The 21,589-nt window shown below is 34.4% G+C and overlaps 1 protein-coding gene across 1 annotated transcript in view; it reads right to left on the bottom strand.

Annotated features, from left to right (window-relative positions):
- Nucleotides 1–21,589, bottom strand: part of ADAMTS19 (ADAM metallopeptidase with thrombospondin type 1 motif 19) — a 282,768-nt gene that overhangs the window by 90,592 nt on the left and 170,587 nt on the right. Inside the window, exons 11-13 of the mRNA XM_001099247.5 lie at nucleotides 10,842–10,943; nucleotides 5,308–5,438; nucleotides 4,241–4,413 (exon numbers count right to left, since the gene is read on the bottom strand). Of these exons, the coding sequence (XP_001099247.4) occupies nucleotides 4,241–4,413; nucleotides 5,308–5,438; nucleotides 10,842–10,943 (406 nt within the window). The remainder of the gene's footprint in view (nucleotides 1–4,240; nucleotides 4,414–5,307; nucleotides 5,439–10,841; nucleotides 10,944–21,589) is intronic.

Below are 21,589 nucleotides of genomic sequence, written 5' to 3'. Positions count from 1 at the left end.
CTTATGTCTTCAGTAAAGTTCCACGTATGCTGATGGGATTCTATAAATACCAAATAACAGCCAGAGGCAAGGAACAGGGTATCACTTTGCAAAGAGAAGACAGACAGTTAAATGAGCCTTCAGAAGTGAACATTTCAAACAGTTTTCACATGTGGCTTCTGAATACTGTTCTCAACAATTTTGGGGAGTTGGAACATGGCCTTTAATGTGCATGGTTTTGAAATTTTCCTTTAAGATGCCATTATAAGCTGCAATAAAGCATTTCAGTGTGCTCTCACACCTCAAAGTAGGTTATGTTTATTCAATGACTGCTTACTATGTCATATCTTTGAACTTAAAAACAGCTGCTATAATTGCAACACTTTAAAAGTGGTATATATAATGCTCTTTCTGTAGTTTTCATTGAAGAGAAGAGCAAACCAGATATATGAATAAATAATATTGAAAGGAGTTAGTCTCCTAGAAAATTCCATTAATATTTCAAGCAAAAATTCAGATAAAAATCTTTGTATTTCTCCTTTTATAACATGTTACAAATACACTCTGCTGACTTCAGCTGTACAGATGACATAAACATTTGATACCACTCTTCATTTTTGGAGTATGCCCTCAAGGCTGTGACATTGTAGTGATCCATGTAACATGCCATACTTGGCAGGCAGGCTCTGTCTTGATTTAAGAGACCAACTGTTTCCAAGATATGCATTAGACATGGATTTCAGCCAAATTTTGGCACACACAAAGTATGTGAAATACCTGAATGTTGAAGCCACGCATGTCTTTTCTCTAAAAATAAATGTTCACTGCTGCATTGCTACCCCACATTTAATTCTCCTAGGCAGGGATCCGTGTATTATATAACAGATATAGCCGCTTGTATTTTAAGGTGTCACATGTTATTAAGACGATGTTTTTTAAAGAATTGTATATTTCCATTTCTTCCATAGTGCTGTAATACATGTAGGCTAGTGACTGTTGTATATTTTATCTGAAATACAGACTGATGAGTTTGATTGATACGTGTTGCAAAATCATCACAAATGGTATCCTGCTGACTATACAAATAGCTATTATGGATTATTTGATGATATAAATCACTTTATAAGAGTCAGGAGTCCCTTTAATTGTGATTTCTAACAGCTTTAGTGTTTTAAATTGATGCACATCCAACTCTGATTTTCTTTTAATTTGGAGAACACCTATTTTCTGTATCTTATTTCACCCATAATTAAATGGGTTTCAAATAAACTTGACATTATTAACTGTCACAGCCAGTTGGAAGTAGAAACAGGATTAAGACTCAAATAATCAGAAAATTTTCATGATGTGAACAGTCATATTGATTATATTGTTACAATAAAAAGTTACTGGCTATGTATTCAAATTTATTTAACAAATATTCATTGGACACTTAATATACAATAGATGATACACTAGGGACAGACATTAGGGGGAATGCAGACACAATAAAATGTGCTATTACAGGTTGTGTGTGTGGTACTTGGAAGGCACACATAATTTGGAGGATCAGAGGGATTCTTTCTTCCTAGAGGAATTGACATACACTGAGTCCCAAAAATCAGCAGACGTATTCAAGGTAAATAAATAAACACCAATGTCAAAGCTTGAGAAGGAAAGCTTATTTTGCCAAAACCCAGCTGGTATAAAGGCCCAAAAATAAAAGAGCAGATGTATCTAAGGGGTGGAATGGAAGTCAGCCTGGCCATATAGGAGTCTACAAAAGAGAATGATGGAGATGAGGCAGGAGAAATTAAAGGGGGCAGGCCATAGAAATATCCTTATAAACCAGGTGATCAAGTTTGTGCAACTGAAAAGCAAGCGTTACCTTCAATGAGATGGGACACACTAGAGGATCAAATGGACATGAATAGGAAGGGTTATGATCGTGAGTTTGGTCTTAAACCTGCAAATATCCAATTAGATATATCAACGAGGGGAGTTGTACGTACAAGTTTGGAGCTCAAATGGAAAATCTAGTTGAAGATGTAAACTCATGTATTATTTACATATTTGAAGTAATGGGAACAGATAAGATCACCTAAAAAGAAAATGCAGAGTGAAAACAGAATAGTGTTTGAAGTAGGCAGAAGGAGAACACGCCAGAGATGTAGCAGGAAAGCCAGGTCAGTGTTACAACACAGAAACCAAGCAAGGCACACGAGTGTTCCAAGAATCACGGGGGTGGGCAGCCACCTTAATGTATTTAAGAGTCAACTAAGAAGAGGATGGGAAACTATTTATTAGGTTTCATTTCCATGAGACTCCTGGATGACATTAGAAAGACTTGTGTTGGTGGAATCCAGATTGAAGGGAAGAAAACAGGGCTGGGATACAGGCAGGTCTTTTGAGAAGGGTGTCTGTGAGGAGAGAAACGTGTAGGTGCACCAGCGCAAAATGGCTATGATCTTGAGGGGAAGTTTTTATGTTTTAGTGGGAGAGTCTTAAATATGTTAAAAAATTAAATGTGTGTGAATGATCCAAAACAGAGAAGATTAACTAGATGAGAGAAACTAGGGGTAATCAATAAGATAGCTGAAAAGGGAAGATGGGGATGGTATCAAGGCCACAACTGGAGGGACTGGCCTTGGAAAGAAGGAATTAAAATTCTGCCATATAGCAGAAAGCAGATGAAGTATCCTAAGTTAGGCTAACGTGTTTTGATAGCAGAAAATAAGGAGGTAATCAATCTGATGGCTGCTATATTTCCTCCCACCACCACTAGTAGAGGAATAATCTGCCCCATTGTTTGGCTGTTTCCATTACTGCTTATATGTAGGTGCTATTCTGAGAAAAGGGTTTCATCAGATGGGGGCACTGAAATGGACAGCCAATGGAGTTTAGGTTATTGAGAAGAATCTAATTGGAATGATGGAAAGCAAAGTTCAAATTGACTAAGGGGAGAAAAGAGAGACTAGTGGCATCATAAACAATGAAATCAGATAATCTGTCACCACTTTTGGTAACTGCAACTCAGCCCACACCCACAGCCCACTCACCACGGGCAAGTATTATCATTTTTTTTTTTATACAGGTACAACTTTACCCAGGCTAGAGTAAAGTGGCACCATTTTGGCTCACTGTTACCTCTGCCTCGAGGTTTGCCTCAGCTTCCTGAGTAGCTGGGACTATAGATACATGCCACAACACCCAGTCAATTTTCTTTTTCTGTATTTTTGGTAGAGACAGGGTTTTGGCATATTGCCCAGGCCAGTTACAAACTCTTGACCTCAAGTATCTGCTTGCCTTGGCTTCCCAAAATGGTGAGATTATAGATGTGAGTCAACTAGCTTGGCATATCATTCTTAACTAATAAGGCAGCATACAGTTTTCTTAAAATTCTTATTTTGAAATAATCAAATATTTAGAGTAACTTGCAGACATAGTACAGAGAGTTCCCACATACCTTTCACTCAGTTTCCCCTCCATGGTTATACCTTAGTAACTATAGAACCACAGCAAACCCAGGAAACTGGCATTGGTACCTGTGTGTGTATAGTTCTATGCCATTTTATGACATTTGTAGATTTGTTCAACCACTGCCGCAATCAAGGTCTGAAACTATTCATCAGCACAAAGATCTTCCTCATGCTACCTCTTTATAGTAATACCCATCCCTCTCCACACCACCATGCCTAATCCCTGGCAACCACTAATTTGTACAAATTTGTTTTCCATCTCTGTAATTTTATCAACTCAAGAATATTATCACATGAAATCATATAGCATGGGACCTTTTGAGGTTGGCATTTTTCACTCAGCATAATGCTCTGAGATCTATCAGGATGTTGCATGTATTAATCGTTTGCTCCTCTTTAGTGCTGAGGAGTATTCCATCACTCAGAAGTATGATTTCTATATTGTTAGTGTACATTTAGTTATTCACAAAACTGTCAAACTATATTTTCCAAAGTGGCTGCACGATTTTACAATCCCACCAAGCAATGCCTGAGAAATCCAGTTTCTCCTCATCCTCACCAGCGTTACTGCTGTCACTGCTTTTTATTTTCATTGTTCTAATAGGTATGGGGTAACAGCGCCTCATATTTTTAAAATATATTTTTGTCAGTGCTTGTGGTTATTATATGTCAGTACAGGTAGAAAAAAATAAAGTTTAGAAATATTTTGAAGATAATATGTACAATAATCTGACTATTGTAAAAACACTTGGCAAACCCAGAAATCTAGTTAACAAAGATGGTGGTGATCTGGTTGGTCATACCTTCATCCAGGACAGCTTGCCACTGAAGTACATGCTTTGGGGAGGAAGTTCTAACACTATACGCCTGACATTGCCAGTCTCTGAATCCAGGCAAACCTGCAGGACAAGGTGGATTCTCACATATTCTGTATTGTTTTCTGGGACCATTACAATCCCTTGCTTCAGAACCTAGCCTAGAAAAGAAAGTACAAATAATCAGTTTTACATTTTTTATGTTAACTACCCAGTTTTTAAATTAAAAGCCACTATATTAATAATATATAACCCTTTATATTATATTTACTTTTGAAAACTTGGACACATTAAATGTTAGTAGTAGCAAGATATATTTATTTCTTTGACTATATACATTTTCTAACCCTTGATCAATATACCTTCCACAATACATGAGGAATAAAAGGCCACTTGCCATGAAAATGATAAATTGGAGTAAAGGGCAGAGACTGAGGGGAATATAGCCTTCAAATGCCCATTAAGAAATCTGGTTCTTAGAATTATTAAGGAGATGTTTTTAAATAAGTTCATATAAATTATTTAAAACTGCATGTGACCTCTACACCAATAGTTTAAAGCTCACAAGCTGGAATGACTTTCTCACACTTTCCTAGAATTCCTCTAGGAATAACGGGGTTTAACAAGCTGATCCCATAATAATTCCTGTCTGTACCTGTGCTTAGCATGTTTCTGTTTTTCATTAGTCTTAGCTCTTGCTGTCATTAATTTTGTTCTCATTCTCTTTCTTATCATCCTTCTGCTCTTCTCCCAGTTCCTGTAAATGTTCACATAATTTTTCTAATACACATCTCCCTGTTTATTGAAATATTTTATAGATTTACTCAAGAAATAACCTTTTGTAGCTTTCATTATTTATTCTTAGAAGGGTTGGTCTTTATTTTCTTCTTAAAGGCAGTTTTTATTTAAAATAAATAATTCGAAGGACTTTTCTGTTTTCCAACATGAGTAGAGTTTGAGGGGCTTCTTTTGCTTTCCAACATGCTTTGTCAGTAAAACCTTTGCATTCCAAACTTGAAGAAATGCCCTCCCCCAACCAGGAACTTTGAGTTTACCCAGGACATTTGCGCTCTCGACTGCTGATCCCAGCACTGCAGGTTCGGCTACAAGGACTCCACAGGCTCCACTCTCCGGCCAGATGTTCAGGTGCTGAGGTCCTGCTGGTACATTCTCCAGCCTTACACCACTATTCCAAAAGTTATGTCTTAGGTGAACAAATCAGGGCACAACTGAAAATCATTCTCTGGCCTAAAATGTCACTGGAATTGCAATTAAATCAGGTCTACTAGAGCCACAAACACGGGGAATTAGGAAAGACCAAAAGTAAGTTGGCACTTGTTTTTTTGTCATAGTAATATAATTGCCCAATTCTCACAGATACAGTCTCGTCGGGAAAGCAGTGCACAAATATTTGTTATTATAGTACTAAGAATTCAGTTCCTGTGATGGAGATAGGGTAGTGGGTAGGGAATCCGAGGTTGCACAACCAGGAAGGAAAATTCAACACATTTAAGAAACAGATAATAATTTAAAGGGACAAAAAAATCAGAGTAATAAGAATGGAAACAAGAAATAAATGTCCTACGTCAAAGCAGACATTTTTAGCGAATTTAGTAATTTTCATACGAAATGTCAGTGACTCGGTACTTTTTTAACTTTGCAATTTTTTAAAAATACTGTTTGATTTTAGCACTTTCCTTTATGCTTTTTTTTAATTTTTTTATTTTTTATTTTTCCCTGAAAGAATTCCCATCAACTTCAATCATTAACATTATAGCAAGTTGGTTTGAAAGACGTGGGCAATTAGATGCTGAAATTCTGTCATTTCATGCCAATTATTCTGTACTTTACTTGGTATCTATTAACTGGCAAAGATAACTGGAATAAAAGAAAGGAGTGTAGTCATTCTCTTTTTTATTTTTATTTTATTTTTTCATTCACTGAAAACAAAAGCAGTGAGAGAGATTGCTGATGGTCACCCAGGAATGGTTGCTAGAATTTGGGGAACAGGTTATTAAAATTTCTCCTCATTCCTGAAAATCAAATAGATGATGGTCATAGCAAACATGGTAAAGTAACAAAATCATATTGAGAATAATAAGTATGATTACAAGCATTTAGATTAGTGATTGTATAATGATGCGGTTGAGTAAGTTGATCCTCCTAGCCCTAAAGGAACTTCTACACTTAATGGCAACACAATTTACAAAGGATTTTGAGGAAATTACAGAAATGCTCTGATTTTCAGCTTGCTTATTTCTAAAATGTGAATGATAATCATATTTACCTATCAGTTTATTTAGGAGTTGAATGAAGCATTAAACACAATGTATAGCCCTTACTAAGGATTTAATAAGGGCTAACTATAACAATAATAGAGTTATAAGTATCATTATGTTAATACTTTCAGAATTCTAAGCAAAATTCTGTTCATTCTGATATTTATTCATCTGTTTTTATAATTTACTGTGAAAATATTTTTATTGCTATTTTTAGAAAAGAGAATTAAGAAGACTACACTATATAGTTTTGTGTGGGCTCCATTAATGCCTTACTTTTATAGGCAATACAATGATTAGTTCCCATAGATTTTCTCTAACAATGTCAACATTTAAATTCAACCTCTTTTAGATTCAAAAAGATTTTAATCTAAACTTGAAAAACAAAATAAACATCAACAACTCAGAGAATATCAATATGCTAAGGCTCTCATTAAATAAATTTGGGTTTTGTACAAAGATGCAGTTTAAAAATTGGAAAAGGAGAAACAAACCATGTGAAAACTTCTACATTACTTACTTGTTTTAAGGACTTAAAAATGTTATGCCATTCATGGAAAAAAAAAATCCAATGTGAAAGTCGTCAAACTTCAATTGGTCACATTGTTTTAGCCTACTTTAAGGGTGTTTATGTTTCCCAGGGTGCATATCATACCTCGTTGGCCATTTAGCAGCAAGCTGGCATTGAAAGACTGGGCTAGAGTTCACAGCAGACTAAAATATTCTGGAAAGGACTGGGACCTAGATTTGTACATCATTTAAACTGTAACACATTTGGCAGATGAAGAGAAATGGACACCGATATGCAAAGCAGTTTGCATACACAGATCAGTGAAATTTGAAGAAAGTATAGCACAATATTTAAAGTTTGTCACCTTGCAGATAACCAGATGTCTGGATGAAACTAGAGGGTATCTGCTTTTGTGTCTTCTATATGGTTCTGTGCTTCAACAATGAGGAAAGTGTTAAATGTTCTGTTTATTATACAGTATGTTATATAAGATATGTAAAATAATCCTAATGATGCTTTCCATAAATATCATTAGGGTTATTACGGAGAGCAGCATGATTTGTTTCATACAACATTTGCATTTTTTAGCCTCAAAAAATAAGTTATGTATTGTTGAAAACGCTAAAAAACTGTCTTATCTATTAATTCAGTCTGATTTATAAAAGTACTAAGGAATTATGTAATATAGACCACCTGAGGACAGTGCATGACCTAACAGACTAATTATAGTTCTATACTCCCAAATTTTTATGTGGACATGTCTAGGAAGTTCATGAAAACACACATTTGAAAGGGGTCTGTGAAGATGTCAAAGGAGTCTGATCAGCCTCTGATCAAATCTTGTACATATATTGTGGAAAAGAGAAGCGGAGGAAGGAAGGAAGGCAAAAAGCTGTGTACATATGCACATTGTGATATGTTAGGATATTACAGTCTTTATTGTTTCCAATAATAAATTATGATGGCAATTTCAAGAATCTCAATGAGGGAAAATAAATAACTAAAATATATTACATAGAATCCTTCCAAACAGTCTAAAGTTCTAATAAATTGGTGTTTAATGTCTCTTTCCCCTCTTTTCATTCCTAGCAAGTACTGAAAGTAAAATACATACATTTATTATTGTTTAATAAATCATTTTGCCCACTAATCTCTGTGAAATGTAAATGCCCACATATTGATATTTGTATTGTAAGTTGCAAAATATGAAAATTATATTAAAAATATAAAAAGAGAAGAAAAGAAGTTGTTTTCAATTTGCAATATGCTGTCCATAAAGAGTATATAAGCCTCTTTGTTAAAACTCATTCAGAAGTATAGAATTCTGTAAGCACCTTCTCAGATGTAATATATACTCTTAGATTAACTAGATTTATACAATTTGATTAATATCACTAGAGTGTTATCAATTGCAAAATCCCAAGCTTTGTCTCTTGGATAGCAATGTACTGAACTAACAATGTTTAGTGCGAGGTTGCAAGCATTCAAATATTTTAGCACTCCTGCACACAATGGCAGAGTGTTGGAAGCTATTTTCACGATGGCTTCTACAAGAGCTGGAAGAGATGAGTATTTGAAGAAGCCCACAAGACCTGGAAAACTGAGAGGTTCATTAGTTATTTCAAAATACAAAGCATTACAGAACCTCTAAGAGTATCATTAACACAATTATAGGAAAACAAAACATTTTACTTTTGTTTAGTAATTATAGTTTTAACTGCCAAAATAAGTTTATTTTGAAGATTTCAAGAAGGCAAATTATGTTCATACACACAAGGGAAAAAATCATAGCAGAAAAATATTGAAGGTGCCAGATCATGAAAATAAAGAGATTTTTATATTGCTAAAAAACTAAAGATGAACAAGTTATGTGATGGTTGAGGACTCATGTTTGGTTATCTCTTAATATTACTGCTTTTGTGTTTCAGGGATGATAAAAATGATTGCTGGTGCAAAGTTTTATGATTCAAGCAATAAATTACTCAGCACAATATCAGGAGGCTTGCTTGATATACACAGGTTCTTGTACTTTTGTGTATATATTTAAAAAATAAAACAGACCCAAATTCTGATGTTTTGTTTAAGCTTATAGGAAATATTTGGAACAGTCTGTAAACAATTAACTGATATTTCACAGAAATTCCCTCTAAGGAATCAGTTTCTTACTGATAATATATAGTGATAAAATATTTCTAGTTTTTTTTTCAAAAATAGTTGGGATGTAAACAATTTTTACATTTTTCTTTTCTAATTAAAGAAATCATAGAAGTAATAAATGACTGCATGCTTATGTCAAACAATCCAGAAATGTCTGCAGAAAAGTTATATTCACCCATCTCATCGATATACTCCCAGCCATCAATTCTACTTCCCTCCTAAGAGGTAACTTCTAGTTACACTTTGGAGTTTTGTGTTTATATCTTCTTTTTCTTTTTTTCTTTTTTTCTGTCTTTGAAACAAGGTCTGGCTCTGTCGCCCAGGCAGGAGTGCAATGGTGCTGTCTCGGCTCACTGCAACCTCTGCCTTCCGGGCTCAAGCAATCCTTCCACCTCAGCCTTCTGAGTAGCTGGAATTACAGGCCTGCGCCACCATGCCTAGCTAATTTTATGAGTTTGAAAATATATACTTCTGTGTGTGTGTGCTTGTGTGTGTGTATACAAACTGTGTTTTCCTTAAATGTCAAATCATATTATAAAGTATCAATATTTCTGACATGCCTATCAACCAACAGCCATGTCTTATAGATCTCTTCAGGTTAGAACATAGGTATCTCCCTCATTTTTTAACAACTACATTGTGACCGTTCATCTCCTAATGAATATTTTTATTGTTTCTCATTTCTCTCCATTACAAACTGCATCCTTACCTAAGCATCTTTGTGTGCATGTGTATGTGTATATATGTGCGTCTGTGTGTGTACTTTCTTCAGATGATTTTCTAGAAGTTGAATACCTTCATTTCTGTCCATTTTTCAAATCAATGTTTTTAAAATAAAATTCCACATAATTTCATGTTTTCTTCAAGTATTTCACCATAAGCAATCTATAGGTTCTTTGTGTTGCTATTTATTTTCAAATGTAATACACATTCATGCACTTCAGAGGCAAGCTTTCTGATCTTGCAACTGAGTACAGTGATAACAATTCTACTTTCCCATCACAGTATGCAAATTAGAAAATTATGTAAACTATTGATCCGTTATCTTTTGATTATGTTAACCATAATTATTAAATGCATATGAAATCCATCTTCTTCATATTCCTCAAAGGAAAATTACTTTTTAACAGCAGTTATTTTGATCTGGAAATGTATACTAATAAATTTTTAAAGTCTTATGAAGTACGTTAAACTACACAGACAGCCAAATATTTACTAATCTCCAAATGTCAACTGGAATATTTTATGGATGATTATTATATTGACAAGGAAAAAATACTCAGTTGCTCTCCTAAGTCAATGATTTTATACTTGAAAGGATTCATCGGCGATGAGAAATTTTACCATTTATGCTATTATTTGTGCTTAATTTACTTCTGTTTAAAAAGTAAAAAAAGTTCACATTTTTGCTATATTAATGTATATATATGACTCTCAACATTTTCATAATCAACAACAAATAAAATAAAACCCCACCACATTGATATTAACAAAACAACCACAGATTTTATAAAGTATAAATGTTAAAATTGATGAAATATTAATATTTTTGTATATACTGAAATAAATCCATCAGTGCTAAGCAAGTTTCTCAAGTTTCACCTACGATACTTATTAAATTCAGACAACATAAATGACTTACCTTACCAGGGTCACAGTCAGTTCCATCCATTGGTGGGTCTAGTTTGGTTTTGCATTCTTTCTCACCTTCTACCTTGCACCATAATCCTGTGCAAATAACATGCTGAAAACAAAGGCACACTATAAGGGGAAGGTATCACATTTTTTTAAGTGAAGCCAATCACTGTTAAGAAAGCTATTTTGGTAAAACAACAAAAATTATTTGAAGAAAAATATGCTTTTGGTACTTAAAATATTAAACCTGTAATTGAAATAGTATAGGGCTCATTTATAGTGATGGGAAGATTGATACATAATGATAGAAAAATCTGTTTACTAAAGTTAAATCTTTTAAAACCTCCTTAAATAAAACACATATGGTTACACAAGATACAACAGAAAAACTTAAGACAGAAATAATCATTTATACTATGACACATGGACCAGCTGGAAGAATAAGTGCTTGTTTTTGTGTTATAAATTCATTGTCTGCTGCCCTAAAGTCTGTTCCCACTTATGCTCTGATTTTATGCTTAAATGTCATGGTTAGTACTTTATTAATTCATTATACAGTCTTGACCCCTGACACAATATAGTCTTAGTGTGTATGTTTCAATAAATTGTTATCAATACTTTTTACCTCAATATGAAGGATTTTTACATCTTCAGAACACAATGAAAGTTTTCTAGGGATATGTTAAAGGGATTAAAAAATACTGGGATAAGGCAGCTGAAACATGGCAACAATAAGCAAAGAGAACTCTGAGGAAATGTAATAGAAAAATTGTCAAAAACCTCAGACACAGCTATGATTGTGGTCAGCTCACAGACAGATAAGAAGAGGCCAACACACACATTAATAAAGACTTTCTATTTCTGTAAGGTGGTTGACATTTTTTAGACTCAAAAATATTGTTAACAATTGTGCAGAAATATGAAATCCATAAAGGACATTTAAAAGTGACTTAAAAAATTAGCTGAGTGTGGTGGTGCACACCTGTAAGCCCAGCTACTCAGGAGGCTGAGGAATGAGAATTGCTTGAACCCAGGAGGCAGAGGTTGCAGTGAGCTGAGACAGCGCCACTGCACTCCAGCCTGGGTGACAGGGTGAGACTCTGTCTCAAAAAAGAAAAAAAAATGAGTTGAGTATTAAATCCATAGCGAAGATGACTGTGTTACTACCTATCCAGACATTGGGAGAAGAGGGTGGAGGAGAACAGGTCAAAAAGACAAAACAAGTAGAAATGGGAAAGGCATAGTTATGAAAAGGTGAGCAGACTGGTGCAATGGGGAGTAGGGATATCATGGGGGAGAGTAGCAAAAAACAAGGTTGAAAAGACAGAAGAGTCAGGAAAGACTAGGGACTTTATGTTTGTAGGGAAAAATAAGCCATTTAGCAGTTGACCAGCAGAAGATTGATAAGATAATAGGTTATTTTGGGAAACTTATTCTGGTGTTGGTGTTCAAAACAGACTAAAAATCACAGCAAAATTAAAGTTAACTTATGACCCAAATCTATTAAATATATTTGAAAAATATATTTAAATTGTGACATACCTATTTGAAACATATATTTTTTCAATATGTTTAATATTTAATTGCTCTAATACACACTTTGTTGCAAATTCCAACATATTATTTTCCTATACTTTAGATTTCTGAACTATTTGTAGCTTTTAAAATTCAATAGTCTATGGAGAGAGTGAGATATATTTAATTTACCTTATTTTCTTTTCTGTGACCTTTTTTCCAGCTTCAAAATATGTCACACAAATATATCTTATTATATTTAGGATATGGTTTAGCTTAACTAGTGTGCTTCTAACTGCCCATAGCATTTACCAAAAATTCATCTAGAAAATTATTGTAAAGAATGCCTATAAATCATATTGCCCCTTTGCAAAATTTTAAACTCTTGAAAATAGGCAAAGAGGTCAAATGTTTTTCATGTACTTTTGTGGAGACATTTAAGAATATTTCAATTATCAGATGTCTAACCTGAGCATTTTTGATTCCAAAAATTTTTCACCCATCTAGGAACTGTCTATCAAGGATGTTTGATAATTACACGGTCAAATGTTGAATTTTCTTTAGAAGAAAATTTCAAAGAAGAATTTTTCTTTACTTGCATTTAATAAAACTTAGTTATCACATAACAATAATTAATTTATTCAAGTTCATTGGTTAACCAATGCATACTGAACTGAAAAAGCAAATCTACACTGTAGTTTTGGAATAATGCTTGCTTGTTGAATGTTGTTGGGAGTCTACACTCTGTTCTTCCACCATTATCTGCTGCTATTTGAAACAGCAGGTACTCTAACTGATTCCTACTTGAGGCACTCAGAGCACACAAGCAAACTTGGCAGCTTTTCAAGATAAGCATGGTCACGTAGAATAAAATCTCTCTCAGAGATGTTTTTTATCCTTTCTGTTCTGCAGGTCTAGGAATCTTATGGTAAATAAATTACAGCCTCAGTCTTAAAAGTAACTAAGATTTAGAAGTTCAAACCAAACTGCCACAAGGCAATAAAATGTTGCAGAAATAGTATGTACGGTTTTCACCTTGAAAAGTGGAATACCTCAGATATGTCACATTAGAGGTACATAATAGCAAGCCCTTTCTAAAGGGCAGAATGGGGAATTGCGGTATTACATTAGAACCAAACACTGTCCATATGTTACACAGGCAAGAGTAAAATATTTTTTTCAACTTAGTTGCTGAAACCACTTAATAAATCAGTTAAGAAAATATCTATAACTTAAAATGCTTGGCATAGGAATCTACAACAGAGATGCACAACCCAGCATTTTCTAGTAAACTAATAAAAATAATGCAATATTCCTTTGTTATGCTTCTATAACAAAAAGAGTTTATTGAAAGAATATAATACGTACTTGGATGTTTATCTCAAATAGGCTTTTTAAATGTTACATAAATGTACTATGTATTGAAATGGAAGGTTAATTGTCCTGTACAAATCTTATAAAATTTATCTTCAAAGCTAACCTGTACCCATGCCTGTCTTTTACAACAAATAGTTCCATTAAGATGTTCTGAAATTTATGTTAAAATAAGACAATTTTAACTGCATATGCATTGAAGTAATAATTAATCCTTGGACATATAACTACTTTCTTTTCCCTGCATTACTGTCTGAAATACATTTTCAATAACTTCACAGATTGCAAAGGTAATTCAGATATAAAATAAAATTTTAGAAACATTCTTTTCTAATAACAGAACTTTATTATAATTAGAATAACTTTGTGTGAGTGTGTGTGTGTGTGAGACAGTACTAAAATAAGAAACAAAGACTCAAAAGGGAAAATAAAGCTGAACTCTAGTTCTTTATAAAGACTAACATAATTGAAAATTAATCAAGCAAAAAGAGAAGGCAAAAATAAATACTATTAGGAATAACAAATGAGGGCATAACAGATAACAGTTCAAACAGAAAATAGACATTATAATTAAATCTATGCCAGTACACTTGAAAACTATATGAAATTGAAAAATAGAAACTTAAAATTTACTAAAGTGAAATCAAGAAGAAATAGAAAAGGTGAACAATTCTATAACCACAGAATAGGTATGCCTGTTAAAAATCTTCCCACAAAGAATAAACCTGTCCAAAAACTAACACTCTTTGAAGGAATGTAGATTCTCAAAACACAGAAACTTTCTAGAGAACAGAAAAAGAGGGCATCACTTCTTTTTAACTTTTATTTTAGGATTAGTGGTACATATGAAGATTTGTTACATAGGTAAACATGTTTCACAGAGGTTTATTGTACAGATTATTTCATCACCCAGATATTAAGCCCAGTACCCAATTGTTATATTTTCTGCTTCTTTCCCTCCCACCACCCTCCCCGCTCAAGTAGGCCCCAGTGTCTGTTGTTTCCTTCTCTGTGTTCATAAGTTTTTGTTTAGCTCCCACTTGTAAGTGAGAACATGTGGTAATTGGTTTGTTGTTGTTGTTGTCGTTTTTGAGACAGAGTCTCACTCTTGTCACCCAGGCTGGAGTGCAGTAGCACGATGATCTTGGCTCAATACAACCTCTGCCTCCCGGGTTCAAGCAATTCTCCTGCCTCAGCCTCCCAAGTACCTGGCATTACAGGTACCTGCCACCATAACAGGCTAATTTTTGTATTTGTAGTAGAGACGGGTTTCACCAAGTTGGCCAGGCTGGTCTTGAACTCCTGACCTCAGTTGATCCGCCTGCCTCGGCCTCCCAAAGTGCTGGGATTACAGATGTGAGCCTCTGTGCCCGGCAGTTATTTGTGTATGTGTGGTTTTGTTTTTTGTTTTTTGTTTTTTTTTGGTCCCAGTGTTAATTTGCTGAGGATAATAGCCTACAGCTCTATCCATGTTCCTGTACAACTTCTAAACACTATGATATCCAAACTAGAGGGGGATTTTAAAAGAAAGTAAAAATAGTGATCTATTTCATTTATAAGATCTGAATATGCTAAACAAATTTTAACAGGCTGAATCTAGCCATGACCAAATTAGGTTTTCTTCCTCAGAATACAGGTAAGTTTGATATTAGGAATTTAATTAATGTACTTGGGCACATCAATAACTTAAAATCTATGATTTTTATATCTGTGGATACAAAATACATGACACAGTTTAACATTCACTTAAAAATCTTAGCAAACTAAGTCATTGAAATTAATTTCTTTATAATTAAAGGGCATCTAAGAAAATCTATAGCAAATATCATAATAAATGTCAAATATGGCAAGTTTTCTCTTCAGATTAGGCACATGGCAAAGATGATATCTTGAAACCAGTGTAAGGAGGTGAAGTTATGATATATTCAAAGAAGCAAAAAAGAGAAAAAAAAATCTGTCAATCTACACTCCTGAACTCAGCTAAAATTTTATTTAGGTTTGAAGGTTAAATAAGGGCCCTTTCAATGAAACAAACACTGAGTGTTTACCTTCTACAGATCTGCCCCAAAGGTGCTTCTCAATGATGTTTTTAAGAAAAAGAAATATGACCTTATAAGAAAGGACTGAAAAGCAATGGTAAGCAAAGAGACTGATAAAAATGAGGATAAATCTTAATAAACATTGACTACACAATGTAACACTTATTGGATTTAAACATTAATTATAAACCTTCTTTTAGTGGGAAGAAATGTTAGAAATCTAGCTCATTTACATCCTAGAAACTTTATCCTTTAACAGAGAAGATTTGGCCACTGCCAGCTGAGTAAGTCGACATTCTCTCTTTCACCTCCTCCACTCCACATACATAGCTACTGGCAGAAGTAAAGTGATAGGCATAGAAAGGGAAATGTAACCCATGGACAGTCAATGAATGAAGCAGCAAGCTGCAAGGGACTCTTTCATAGTTACATCAGGAAGTGATAAAGAAAGGGAATAAGAAGAAATTAAAAGAAAGGAGAACTGTTAATATCTATATAATGGAGGCCCCCAAAGAAAAGCAAACAATAAAAAGAAGGAAGAGCCTATTTTAAATTTTTAAGAAAAATGATACAGAATTAAGATAAAAAGATTCTCCTTCTGGAATTGTAGATTAATTTCTCAAAAAACCAACCCTCTTGTAGGTATCAACTATAAACTGTGAACAGAATACAAAAAACAACTTCCTGAAGGCTCTGGAGAGTGAACCAAGGCGACACACTTTTTGTTTTAAATTTAACTTTTGGCCAGGCACGGTGGCTCATGTCTGTAATCCCAGAACTTTGGGAGGCCGGGGCAGGTGGATCACCTGAGGTCAGGAGTTTGAGACCGGCCTAGCCAACATGGTAATACCTTGTTTCTACTAAAAATACAAAAATTAACCGGATGTGGTGGCAGGTGCCTGTAATTTCAGCTACTCAGGAGGCTGAGAAGGAGAATTGCTTGAACCTGGGAGCTGGAGGTTGCAGTGAGCTGAGATGGCGCCACTGCACTCCAACCTGGGCAACAGAGCAAAACTGTCTCAATAAATAAATACATAAATTTCACTTTTAAGTTCAGGGGTACATGTGCAGGTTTGTTATACCTAAACTTGTGTCATGGGGGTATGATGTACAGATTATTTCATCACCCAGGTAGTAAGCCTAGTACCCATTACATATTTTTGCTGATCCTCTCCCTCCTCCTAGACTCTACCTTCTAATTGGCTCCAATGTGTGTTGTTCCCTTCTGTGTCCACAAGTTCCTATCATTTAGCTCTGACTTGTAAGTGAGAACATGTGGCATTTGGTTTTCTGTTCCTGCATTAGTTTGCTAATAATAATGGCTCCAGTTCCATCCATGTTGCTGCAAAGGACATTATCTCATTTTTTAAGGCTGCATAGTATTCCATGGTGTATACATTCCACATTTTCTTTATCTAATCTATCACTGATGAACGTTGAGGTTCATTCGATGTCTTTGCCATTGTGAATAGTGCTGCAGGAAATATATGCGTGCATGTGTCTTTGTAACAGAATAACTTATAATTCCTTTGAGTATATACCCAGTAATAGGATTGCTGGTCAAATGCTATTTCTGTTTTTAGCTCTTTGAGGAATTGCCCCACTGTTTTCCACAATGGTTGAACTAATTTACACTTCCATCAACAGTGTGTAAGTGTTCCCTTTTCTCCACATCTCATTAGCATCTGTTATTTTTTGACATTTTAATAGTAGCCATTCTGACTAGTGTGAGATGGTATTACATTGTGGTTTTGATTTGCATTTCTCTAGTGATTAGCGATGTTCATATGATTGTTGGCTGCATGTATGTCTTCTTTTGAAAAGTGTCTGTTAACGTCCTTTGCCCACCTTTTATTGGGGTTGCTTGTTTTTTGCTTGTAAACTTAAGTTTGCTATTGATGCTAGATATTAGATCTTTGTTAGATTCACAGTTTGCAAAAATCTTCTACCACTCTGTAGGCTGTCTGTCCACTCTTGGTGGAAACTTGATAGTTTCTTTTGCTATGCAGAAGCTCTTTAGTTTAATTAGATCCCCTCCCTCCCTCCCTCCCTCCTTCCTTCCTCCCTCCCTCCTTCCTTCCTCCCTCCTTCCTTCCTCCCTCCCTCCCTTCCTCCCTCTCTCTCTCTCTCTCTCTCTCTCTCTCTCTCTCTCTTTTTCTTTTGCTTTTGGTGCAATTGCTTTTGGAGTCTTTGTCATGAAACCTTTGCTTGTTCCTATGTCCAGAATGGTATTGCCTAGTTTGTCTTCCAAGGTTTTTTATAGTTTTGGGTTTTACATGTAAGTATCTAATCCATCTTGAGTTAATTTTTGTGTGTGGCCTAAAAAGGGGTCCAGTTGCAATCTTCTGCATATGGCTAGTAAGTTATCCCAGCACCATTTATTGAACAGGTCTGTCAAAGATCAGTTAGTTGTAGGTGTGCAACCTTATTCCTGAGTTTTCCCTTCTGTTCCATTGGTCTATGTGTCTGTTTTGTCCCCGTATTGTGTTGTTTTTATTACTGTAGCCCTGGAGTATAGTTTGAAGTCAGGTAACATGATGCCTCCAGCTTTCTTCTTTTTGCTTGATTGCCTTGGCTATTTGGGCTTGTTTCTGTTTATATATGACTTTTAAAATAGGTTTTCTAATTCTGTGAAGAATATCAATGGTAGTTTAATAGGAATAGCAGTGAATCTATAAATTGCTTTGGGCAGTATGGCCATTTTAACAATACTGATTCTTCCTATACATGAGCATGGAATGTTTTTCCATTTGTGTCACCTCTGATTACTTTGAGCAGTATTTTCTATTTCTGCATGTAGAGATCTTTCACCTCCCTGGTTGGCTGTATTCCTACGTATTTTATTTTTTGTGCATGGCAATTGTGAAAGTGATTGCATTCAACAGGCACACTTTTCAGGGGAACTGAAAAAACTGGCACAAGGTTAGTTCATCATTTTTGCAACTTTAACCTGACAGATGCCCACTATTGTGTCCTGACATTAGGTGCCAACTGGGAAAAACATATCATCTTATAGAGTCATGAAGACAGAAACTGAGGTGGTCAAGGCTGCCATAAACTGAAGGGAGAATCCCAGAGGGAATAGAATCAGAGGAGCTTAAGTCTTCCCTTGGCACCTGACCCATACATACACAACACACCCTACAAATAGCACAGATAAGAGAAAAACGAATTGATCTAAGATATGAGCTACTGCCTACAATAGATGAGACAAAATTTCCAGTTTACATCTAATTAATGTAATTGCCTGTGAAAACAAAAATCAGTCTTTTAGGGAATATAACAGAATCCAGAGCCTCTACAACAGGGGTCAGCAAACTCTTTCTGTAAATTGCCAAATAGTATATATTTTAGGCTTCTTGGCCAGGTGGTCTCTGTTGCAGCTATTCAACACTGCCATTGTAGCTTGAGTGCAGCCATAGAAAATTAATGAAAAAATGTGTGTCACTGTGTTCCAGTAAAACTTTAAGCCATAGTTTGCTCATGCTTGCTCTACAATATAACAACAACATTTCTAGTATAGAAGTAAAAATCACTGGCATATGTAGAACAGCAAAATGCAACCCTTTCTTTAAAAATGTAAATAAATAATTCAAACCTGAGATGACACATGTGTTACAATTTTCATAAAATTTGAAACTGACTTTATGAATATACCTAGTGAGGTAATGGAAATTTACTTGTAATAAATGAAAAGATATCTCAAGAGAAAAGTTTAAAAAAAGTAAATTGAAACTTTCACTTTAGATGTGAAAAATACAATATGTAAAATTAAAAGTTGACTGAATGGATTTGAGCAGGATGGAAATAATAAAAATTCAGTAAGCTTGAAAATAGTTTAAAGGAAACTACCCACTCTGAAGGAGAAGGGGAAAATATTGAAAAATCTGAAAGATTTACAGAAAGCTGTGAGATTATATCAAAAAACTTAATGTGTGTACCTATTCTTAGGAGAGGATGGAGAGGTAGGAAAGTATTTAAAGGAATGATTACTAAAAACTTCTTTCCAAATTTGAGAAAAGGCAGAGATTTACAAAATTAGTAAGTTCAACAATCCTCCAATGGGATAAATATGCAGTAAAGCATATGTAGACACATTATAATCAAGCTTCTGAAAACCAAAGATAAGGAGAATATCTTGCACACAAACAGGAAGAAACAACAGATTACTTACAGGGAAATGACAATCCAAGGGCTATATATTTCTCATCTTAAACTATGGAGAAGAGAAGATAGAGGAATGTTTCTGAGATGGTAAAAGAAAAAGAAAAAGTCAACCTATAATTTTATATCTAGTGAAAATATATTTCAAAAATTAAGGTGAAATGAAAATTTTCAAGTGAAAGAAAATTAAGAGAATTTTGTCACTAGCAACCCAACTAAAAGACATGGAGAAGGAAAATGAAACCAAAGGAAAACTCCTATCTTCAGGAAGTTATGAAGAACAATGGAAAGGGTAAATATCAAGCTAAAAGTGAAAGACTATTTTTACATTCTTAATCCTTGAAATACATGCAATGTATATAAAGTAGAATGTATACAATTTTATTGTATGGTCTACAATGTACACAGATGCCTTCTCTCTCTCTCTCTCTCTCTCTCTCTCTCTCTATCATATATATATATATATATATAATGACTGTAGTACAGAAAAACTAAATGAGGAAGTCTAAATGCACGTACGTGGTTGCATATTCCAATAATTCCAAATGAAATAGTACTATAATAACTCTAAATAGATTCAGAAAAATTGAGGGTTTCTATTTTAATCTGTAGAGGTGAGTTTGGCAAACTATGGCCCAGAGACTGGCCACCTGTCTTGCTCATCCACTTACATATTATCTGTGGCTGATTTGAGCTACAGCAGCAGATTTGAGTTGCAACATAGGCTCCGCTGCTGACAAGCCTAATATATTTACTATCTGGCCCTTTAAATAAAGATGTGTGATCCCAGACCTAGACCCAGATCAGGTCTCCTAAAGAGATAAAGGATTATAGCTAAAAATGTAATAGATAAAGTAGGATCCTAAAGAGAATTCAAATAACATAAAAGTAAACTAATGGGGATCAGAGGGAAATAAAGAGTTAAAAAATAAATTATAAAATCAAGACCTAAATTCAAACACATTGTTTAATCAATGATTAAACATTAATGAAACACCTACCTCAATTAAAAGGTTATAATTTTTAAAACAGATTAAAATCAAGACTTAACTACATGCTTACTACAAGAAACTCACTTGAAATAGTACATGGATACATTTAAACTAAATAAAAGCATAATATTATACCATGCAAAAAATAAACACAATCAGATTAATGTCAGATATAATAAACTTCAATATAAATAAGTTATACTTCTACCAGTGATAAAGAAGACATTTTCATAATGAAAAGAAATGCAATAAGAAGACATAATGCATCAAGAAGACATAACAATAATAACTGTATTAGTGTCTTGCAATAAAGCTTTATGAGGTATGAATCAAAATCTGACACAATTGAAGGGAGCAGACAGCTGCACAGTCACAGTAGGATATTTAAATTCCCCACTTTAGTAATTATTAGAACATCTATACACATAATAAAAGATTATTTGTATAACTCTATTAATAACTTTGACCTAATTAATATTTATGAAACACTAACAACTGTGGAAATGCATTCTGTCAAATGCATATAGTACATTCACCTGGACAGATTATAAACGAGTCTCAATAAATTTAAAGAGATCATGCAGAGTATATTTTTGGATCTAGGAGTGGAAAGTTTGGATCACATAAGAGGTGAAAGGTTAAGTGATAAACAACAACAACAAAAACAAACA

This window comes from Macaca mulatta, chromosome 6 (genome assembly GCF_049350105.2).
Source record: "Macaca mulatta isolate MMU2019108-1 chromosome 6, T2T-MMU8v2.0, whole genome shotgun sequence".
Lineage (NCBI taxonomy): Eukaryota > Metazoa > Chordata > Mammalia > Primates > Cercopithecidae > Macaca > Macaca mulatta.
This window is presented reverse-complemented; position numbering and strand designations above follow the sequence as displayed.